General features: G+C 41.1%; 1 protein-coding gene across 5 annotated transcripts in view; it reads right to left on the bottom strand.

Moving 5' to 3' along the window:
* Positions 1-2,119, bottom strand: part of lrp4 (low density lipoprotein receptor-related protein 4) — a 60,311-nt gene extending 58,192 nt beyond the window's left edge. For all 5 annotated transcript variants that reach the window (XM_053513277.1, XM_053513278.1, XM_053513279.1 and 2 more), the window contains exon 1: positions 1,913-2,119. In XM_053513277.1, coding sequence (XP_053369252.1) covers positions 1,913-1,964 — 52 coding nt within the window. In that variant the 5' untranslated portion in view covers positions 1,965-2,119. The remainder of the gene's footprint in view (positions 1-1,912) is intronic.
* Positions 2,120-8,906: the final 6,787 nt, after the last annotated feature.

Raw genomic sequence — 8,906 nt, 5'->3', positions numbered from 1 at the left:
CCTCACACACTCCTCACACACTCCTCACACACTCCTCACACACTCCTCACACACTCAGGGCTGCGGTTCTGTTCGGTCCGGTCCCTCCGCACACTTTAAACCCCTCCAACACAAAGCTCGGCATGGCGACCCGACTCCAGCCCGACTCAGACTCTTGAAGACACCAGAACGCTTTGTGGTGTTGAGATCTTCAGGAAAACTCGGGCTCTGTGCGGAGTTACGGCCAGGCTGCTGCAGATGTGCATCACGACCTTCACACGGAGGACTTGATGCTTTCTCTTCTCCAGCGTGAACAGTTCTAGATGAACACGATCGATGTTCACGGGGTAGAAGTGTTTGAGAGTGTTCGGTTCACTACGTGGGATCTTATGATGGAACTTAAGATGAAAAATACATTTTATAAAGAGGTTTAATGTTTAAGACCTTCAACTAATGAGCAACACCAAACACCAGCTGCTCTTTCCACATGGAGGGAATCTCTCCAGCTGATGCCAGACGTTTTTATAAATAAAGGAAATAAATAAATAAACAAACAAACCCTGAGTACCAGAAAGACGATAAAACGAGACGTGTAACATTGCGTCATTGCACGGTCAACTTCCTCAGGACCTTCAGGTCGAGTCCCATCCGGTGCTTTACCTGGAGAACATGGGTCCACCACGCATCAGCAGCTCAACCAGTCTAACACAGAGCTTCATTAAAACAATGCAACACACACACACACACCTGAAGAAGATTACAGTCTAAACAACCCGAAGTGTCGTATTTGTGCGTGTGTGTGTGTGTGTGTGTGTGTGTGTAACAGAATGGAAACAAACTGCAAAGACTCAGAACATCAGCAACAATGCATCTTATGTTACTCAAGTTAAAACCAGATTCTTTGAGATATTCACACACGTTTCTCAGTGTTCAGTCCTCCACACGTTTTTGCTATAATGAAAGTGTGAGCACTCGAGCTGGCACGGCCTCCACAAGCTGATCCGTTTCATATCGAGCCCACCACGCTGGCGTCTGATCACACGCCGAGAGATCAGATCGTTAGACACGCAAAGAATCCGAGCCTTTGCTTTTCACTAACACTTACTGTTAAACTGGGCATTTCAGAAAATATTTACAAAGATTTAATCATGCTAAAATACTCTGAAGGTGTAAAATATTAATTTATAATAATAATAATAATAATAAAAACATCTCAGTATACACATCTCCCTCACAGTGCAAACAAATCCAGCAATATTACTTCTATTGAATACAATATTCGACTGTTTTTGTTAATCTACTGTAATTAGTCTGGACTTTAGTCTGTTTGGTTCCAGCTGGAGGATGTGAGCGCTGCTGCTCAGAGTTCTGCTGTGAAAGATCATCATCATCATCATCCTCCTCACCATAGGGATCTGTCTAAAGCAAGTGTCAGGGTTAAAGCTTGGCATGCACAGGTCGAAGAGCATCCTGGGAGGAGGACGAGGATGAAGAGGACGAGGAAAAAGAGGAGTGTCTGATGAGGATGATGAGGATGAAGTGGAAGAGGAAAAGAGAAAGAGGAGTGCCTGATGAGGATGATGAGGATGACTCCAGCAGCTGAAGCCCTGGATGGATGGAGATGTTTGTGAAGAGTGCAGCTGTGAAGGAAACATTCAACACTTATCCACAGAATGGTGCTAAAGACTGGAATAACATCACTAAACCTCATTAAAGAGAAGAAAGAGGAAAGAGATGAGGAAGATGAGGATGATGAGGATGACTCCAGCAGCTGAAGCCCTGGATGCAGGGAGATGTTTTGGGAAGCTGTACAGCTGTGCACCATGCCTGTGCAGAAAACACTCAACACTCATGCAACTGATCCACTGAAGACTGAAGAAACATCTAAACCTCAGAGAGGAGGAAGAGGAGGAGGAGGAAGAGGAGCACTTACTCTGAGCGCAGAGACACAAAGTTAGGAGTTGCAGTCCGGGGAGAAGCTTCATGGTTCAGCAGTGTGTGTGTGTGTGTGTGCGCGCGCGCTCCTCCACGCGGATAAAGTTAAAGCCTAGACACGAACACCAGGATCACAGCGCGTGCGTAAATCCTCTAATCAGGGTACGGAGCAGGAGTCATCTCTCTCTCTCTCACACACACACACTCTCTCTCACACACACTCTCACACACACTGAATCTCTCTCCGCTCCGGAGCTCCGGATCAACTGGGGCAGAAACACACAAAAGTGCAGCAGCTGCAGCGCGGACTGTACCATGTGTCTGTCCCGGGGAGGGGGGTTCTGTCCGGGAAACACACACTCACACACACTCACACACCGCCTCACACACTCACCACACACACAGCACACACACAGCACACACTCACCCGCCGAGCTGCAGGAGAACACACCGAGAAACACGGAACACACGGAACACACACGCATTCGAGCGACACATCAAAGCCTCGCTCACCTGCAGTTACCATGGTAACGTCCATGCGCAACATAAATAGCTTTAAAGTTACATTCAGGAACACAACTTTTCCAAATCACCTTTCATCTGTCAAATGTTTCCCTCTACACTCTCACACTCTACAGACCAACATGAGTCTCACAGAAACACCCTGATTAATCACTAAAACACCCAAATTAATCACTGAAACCTCGAATTAATCACTGAAACCTCAAATTAATCACTGAAACACCCAAATTAATTACTGAAACACTCAAATTAATCACTAAAACCTCAAATTAATCACTGAAACCTCGAATTAATCACTGAAACACCCAAATTAATCACTGAAACCTCAAATTAATCACTGAAACACCCAAATTAATTACTGAAACACTCAAATTAATCACTAAAACCTCAAATTAATCACTGAAACCTCGAATTAATCACTGAAACACCCAAATTAATCACTGAAACCTCAAATTAATCACTGAAACACCCAAATTAATTACTGAAACACTCAAATTAATCACTAAAACCTCAAATTAATCACTGAAACCTCGAATTAATCACTGAAACCTCGAATTAATCACTGAAACCTCAAATTAATCACTGAAACACCCAAATTAATTACTGAAACACTCAAATTAATCACTAAAACCTCAAATTAATCACTGAAACCTCGAATTAATCACTGAAACACCCAAATTAATCACTGAAACCTCAAATTAATCACTGAAACACCCAAATTAATTACTGAAACACTCAAATTAATCACTAAAACACTCAGATTAATCACCGAAACACTCAAATTAATCACTGAAACACCCAAATTAATCACTGAAACCTCAAATTAATCACTGAAACCTCAAATTAATCACTGAAACACCCAAATTAATCACTGAAACCTCAAATTAATCACCGAAACCTCAAATTAATCACCGAAACCTCAAATTAATCACTGAAACACCCAAATTAATCACTGAAACACTCAAATTAATCACTAAAGCACTCAGATTAATCACCGAAACACTCAAATTAATCACTGAAACACCCAAATTAATCACTAAAACACCCAAATTAATCACCGAAACCTCAAATTAATCACTGAAACACCCAAATTAATCATTGAAACACTCCGATTAATCACAGAAACACTCAGATTAATCACAGAAACACTCAAATTAATCACTAAAACACTCAAATTAATCACTGAAACACTCAGATTAATCACAAAAACCTCAAATTAATCACAAAAACCTCAAATTAATCACTGAAACCTCAAATTAATCACTAAAACACTCAAATTAATCACTGAAACCTCAAATTAATCACTGAAACACTCAAATTAATCACTAAAACACTCAAATTAACCACTGAAACACTCAAATTAATCACTAAAACACTCAAATTAACCACTGAAACACTCAGATTAATCACTAAAACACCCAAATTAATCACCGAAACACTCAGATTAATCACCGAAACACTCAAAATAATCAATGAAACACTCGAATTAATCACTGAAACACTCGAATTAATCACTAAAACACTCAAATTAATCACCGAAACCTCAAATTAATCACTGAAACCTCAAATTAATCACTGAAACCTCAAATTAATCACTGAAACACTCAAATTAAACACTGAAACAATCAAATTAATCACCGAAACCTCAAATTAATCACTGAAACACTCAAATTAATCACTGAAACACTCAAATTAATCACTGAAACACTCAGATTAATCACTGAAACCTCAAATTAATCACTGAAACCTCAAATTAATCACTAAAACACTTAAATTAATCACAGAAACCTCAAATTAATCACTGAAACCTCAAATTAATCACTAAAACACTCAAATTAATCACAGAAACCTCAAATTAATCACTGAAACACTCAAATTAATCACTGAAACACTCAAATTAACCACTGAAACACTCAGATTAATCACTGAAACACTCAGATTAATCACCAAAACCTCAAATTAATCACCGAAACAATCGAATTAATTACTGAAACACTTAAATTAATCACTAAAACACTCAAATCCATCACCAAAACCTTAAATGAATCACAGAAACACCCAAATTAATCACCGAAACCTCAAATTAATCACAGAAACAATTAAATTAATCACCGAAACCTCTAATTAATCACTGAAACACCCAAATTAATCACCGAAACCTCTAATTAATCACTGAAACACCCAAATTAATCACCAAAACCTCAAATTAATCACTGAAACAGTCAAAAGAGTCTTTTTCATTCTTTTCTTTTCGTTCTTTAGTTATTTATTTGTTTATTTATCTATCTTTGTTTGTTTGTTTTGTCTGTAGTTATTGTTCATTTACACATATAGAATAATCGTTGTTTATACTGTCTTTTGTTTATTTTTTGCTTTGTTAACTGTGGATACCTAATTGGATATTAAAGTTTTTTACACCTGAATCTCCTATGCAATAGTTTTATTCTTTTAATATCGTAATAGTAATTACAAAGTATTACAAAACATACACAAAGTAAGTTGTGATAATGTATTTGTCAGCTAAAGCCAGACATCAGCCAAATGGGTTTCCTCCCACAGTCTAAAGACATGCAGATTAGCCTAATTGGCGTTCCCAATGTGTGTGTCCTGTGATGGATTGGCACCCCATCCAAGGTGTACGCTGTCTTGTGTCTCCTGGGATAGGCTCCAGGCACCCCCCACATAAAACTGCTATACCCTCGACATCCACCCTGCCTAGCCAATTAATAAATTAATTAATAAAAAAATATATAAAATAAAAAAATACTGGGCCGCATCAAGCAAAGAAAACAGCTAAGGATATTTATAATGACTGGAACTGGGCTAAGCACAGTGCTGAGCCGTCAACTGAGGGGAAGAAATGTTGTTGGGGGAAAAGATCATGAATAGAGATTAAACACTTAAATACTCTGAGAAGTTCCATAAAAAAACCACAACATTAACAACCACAGGTATGTTTAGCGCTCTGGAGACAGTGTTATGATCTGGGGTTGATCAGTTACTCAGGTCTAGACTCAGTAACGTTATGGGGCAATAAAATGAAGTCAGCTGACCACCTGAATGTACTGAATCACCAGGTCATCACATCTATGGAAGTTTTTCTTCCCTGATGGCACGCGCCATATTCCAGTACGAACACATGAACTGGACTAAAGAAAAACTAAAGATAAAAAGGTGACTGAATGAAATGTTGTATATAATTTGTGTCCAGTCAGTGTATAAATTTATATAAACCTAGTCTTGCGAGTCTGAGTCTGCTGAACACGGTGTGATGTCACCGTACACTTTCTAGACAAGTGTCTTAGTGAGACTACGCGAGCCTAAGGAAGAGACTCAGACTCCAGACGTCTCCGGAGTTGCACTGGAGAGATGGACATTGTTCCATCTGGTGTTTTGATAATGGTGGATGAGGCGTCCCAGACCCAGTGGTGGTGTTCAGGTCTATTGAGTGTGACGTTGTAGTGTATTGTTGTGCAGTAAGGGATGGGTTAACCCAAACCATGCTGGCCAATACATTCCTCAGCATAAACAATCTCCTGCTGTCTATTTATACGAGGCCTAAGCGGCCCGATGTCCACGTCCGCGTCTCGTCCTCCCCTGCGAGGTTACTGCTGGAGGTACGGTCTCACTGCGGCTGTGCTCTGACTCGCCTCTGGCAGCCAGATTCGGATGAGTTCATCGGCGTCGCTCGCCGGCGGTGTGTGGTCCAGATGAAAGTGCAAACCTGGCACGGGGCCAGCGCTCGTTTGTTATCTGAGCTAAATGTACTCGCAATTAAACTTAGAAAGAAATATTACACATCAAAAAGATTTACCTGTGCGATTTAAATACCGTCCCGTAATAACACTGGCTCAGATAAACATCTGCTCCCGTGTCCTTTGTTGCACTTTATTGCTTTACAACTTTTTAAATATCATATTTGTACTGTAGTATATGCTTTTATAACGTCATCTGAGTAACCTTTTATGATGCATCGTCTGTGATTTACTGCGTATTATTTCCCGTTGTTCCTTCAGCACCGCTGCTTTGGACGGAACGCTCTTAAACATTTTAGATTTAATGATTTTGAGATGTAAAAGAAATCCATAAGCTTTTAAAAGAAAAGTAAAGAGCGTCACATGTCCGGCCAGCGTGAAACGTCCAATGAAAACACATGCATAAATATTTCTGAGAGCTCCCTGTAGTACACACTCCAGCTGAGCATGAAGCAGACTGACAGGCACAAGTGCAGGCTCTCTGGTTTGATTCAAACAACAGCAACAGATGAACAGAACGGCTTGAGGGACACACACACACACACACACCGAAATCTGCAAACAGGCTGAATCAGGGGATGCTAAGCAGGCGATTGTCAGAACAAAAGCTTGGAATCGTCACAGACACATCGCTGGCACGAGACTTGACAAAGTAACACTAAGAGTCTGCGTTATTTATGGCACTGAGTGAGATTATAAACAGGCCAGATCTATTAACAATCAGGACAGAACAGTAAACAGGGTCATCTGTTCACACACACACACACACACACAAACACACATGGAGGCGTGACGGAATAACGCAGTCTAATAAAGCGTAATTAAGAACAGGAGTCGTCTCAAAATCTTCCACTTTGTACCATTTATTACATTTAAAGATTTTAAGTATTATTGCGCTGCTCAGCCTCCATTTGGACGAGGAACACGGTGGAGATTCAAAGATCGTTTTTTAAAAGATGATTTATGAATGTGGCCTAAAGCGCCTACAAAAGCACATTACTACACTGCAGAAGAGAAAGAGATGAAACTTTATCACACAGGAAATAAAATAACTCGGCTCTGTTTAATTTCTGTCGGCCGTCTATCGTGACTCGTGCTGTAACGGCATCCGAGCGCAGTGTCTTCTGGGTAACCTGTTAGCACACACCGATCTAACAAGGACGGAGTCATGAACGGCCCTCGGGGTGCTGACAGGAATCAGCCGAGGGGTGATATCGAGTTAACACGGGCGTGTTGGAAAAGCAGTATTTTCACACAGGCCCTGAAAAAGTCCTCCTGTGGTTTGGAATCGTTACACGACCGCACACTTAAGAAATGAAATACGTGTGTGTTGGGTCATTAAGGCCTGGAGCTGCTATAAATCTTTTCAATGATTAGAGGAAATAATGCCACCTACGCAGCTCTGGGTTCCCATTAAATAGATATTTAAGTCATTATCTTTGTCTCTGCCTTTATCTTAGCCTTGGAAGATCCCCACGTCAACAAACAAATTAGCGTGTCTCTTTAATCTCCTTCAGGTTTTAAATAGAAATGAGAACAGGATACGGCCGGGGATGAGCGTCCTCCAGCGAGACACGGATTTAGAACAATACACGTAAATACGGCGGAATTCGTGAGCATCTTAGTGAAAATATGTAAAACGTGTTCCTTATTATAGACTGAATATTATTAATATAAATTTTCAGAGAGGGCTTGATTGAGTTTTCCTTGAATTTGTCCCGTGTCTGTACACTACAGTCTCTGGCGCCTGGGTCTCTGTAGATCAGGATCAGTTTTTTTTAAACCGTAAAACCTTTCGATCGTTAGCTCGTCGCTGAGGTTGAAGCGCGCGTGGAATGCGGGCCGCGTCGAGCCGCTCTAACCGCCGTGGCCTCCGACCGCTCCGTCCCTCGTGCTATTTTGAGCGCGCTGCAGTGACCAAGTGCAAAATCTGTCTGTTGTTCCACTCAGAAGGTCACAGCAGTTCCACTGCATCATACGGCTAAGCATGGCGCACTTCATCCCTCTCTCTCTGTCGCGCGCTGAGCACAAAACACTAGCTAGATTACATTAACAAAATAATTATCAAGTCGTAAAAGCATCCTTATTGTGTAATTGGGTTAAGTACAATAGCGCTATACAGGACAAAAATGTTTGAAGTAAAAATAGACAGACGGTATGAAGTGGGGGCTGGGTCTGATTTATTTTTAGCCCAGGCGGTACAGTACGTCTGTGAAGTGACGTGAAGTTTTCATGTTTGCTTGGAGAAAATGATTTGATCCTGCTAATTTGACTGACACGTGATCATGAGCGATCCAGGAGAATAGGGAATAGTTTTACTAAATAGTTCACCCGGTTTGAGTAGAGGAGCGGGTCAGTGGCGGGTCAGTGGCGGGTCGGTGGCGGGTCTCCACCCTGCTCGATATACAGCCAGGACATAAAACTTAAAAAAATAAAAAACATTTTATAAGACTCGGCCTGACACTGATGGCGAATTGTAACTCCCCCATCAGAAATTGTGACCAGCCATCTCTTGGACAAATGCAACTGAGTCCCCCGGCTTATTAAATGACCATGTCAGTCATATGTAGTCCTGCCAAAAAGCTCCAGATCCATTTACAAAAGTGTTTCGTTTTAATCCCTCACCAAGCGAGCCAAACTGTAATGCAGCAGAGAACGTGGGAGGACCATCATGCAATTTCTTTTTTTTTTTTTTTTTTGGAGCAGTCTCACACA

This window comes from Clarias gariepinus, chromosome 15, assembly GCF_024256425.1.
Source record: "Clarias gariepinus isolate MV-2021 ecotype Netherlands chromosome 15, CGAR_prim_01v2, whole genome shotgun sequence".
Classification (NCBI taxonomy): domain Eukaryota; kingdom Metazoa; phylum Chordata; class Actinopteri; order Siluriformes; family Clariidae; genus Clarias; species Clarias gariepinus.
This window is presented reverse-complemented; position numbering and strand designations above follow the sequence as displayed.